Source organism: Etheostoma spectabile, chromosome 9 (genome assembly GCF_008692095.1).
Source record: "Etheostoma spectabile isolate EspeVRDwgs_2016 chromosome 9, UIUC_Espe_1.0, whole genome shotgun sequence".
NCBI lineage: Eukaryota > Metazoa > Chordata > Actinopteri > Perciformes > Percidae > Etheostoma > Etheostoma spectabile.
Genome location: NC_045741.1, coordinates 23,011,591 through 23,011,995, shown reverse-complemented (window position 1 = coordinate 23,011,995; position 405 = coordinate 23,011,591). Strand labels below are relative to the sequence as shown.

The 405-nt window shown below is 44.2% G+C and overlaps 1 protein-coding gene across 3 annotated transcripts in view; it reads left to right on the top strand.

Moving 5' to 3' along the window:
* anapc4 (anaphase promoting complex subunit 4) overlaps positions 1-405 on the top strand; it is an 8,795-nt gene that overhangs the window by 4,268 nt on the left and 4,122 nt on the right. For all 3 annotated transcript variants that reach the window (XM_032526459.1, XM_032526458.1, XM_032526457.1), the window contains exons 14-15: positions 19-119; positions 200-251. In XM_032526459.1, the coding sequence (XP_032382350.1) occupies positions 19-119; positions 200-251 (153 nt within the window). The remainder of the gene's footprint in view (positions 1-18; positions 120-199; positions 252-405) is intronic.

The window sequence follows — 405 nt, the reverse complement described above, 5'->3', positions numbered from 1 at the left end:
CCATTTGGCTTTTTGCAGTGGCTCTGAGGCTCTGTTGTATCACCTCAGCGAGGTGAAAGGCATGTCCCTCTGGAAGCAAAAGTTTGAGTCCCTTGGTCTGGATTCAGCAGCTATAGAAGGTACCGTATCCCCAACCTGCACCAATAGTCAAAAATGTTACGCTTTTTTAATCATCAACATGTGTGTTTTATGTTCACAGGTGCCATCACAGCTGTGGGCTCATTTTCTCTGAAAGCCAACGAGCTTCTGCAGTGAGTTCAATTATATTTTTGAATGAACTGCATGTGCCATTAGCATGTTTTATTTTGTGCAGTCTCGCATGGCCAGACCTTCTGGTCTGGCTAGTCCACACAGCATTCTGGGATGGGAGAAAAACGAGCTCTGGTTTATTGGTATTTCTTTAAA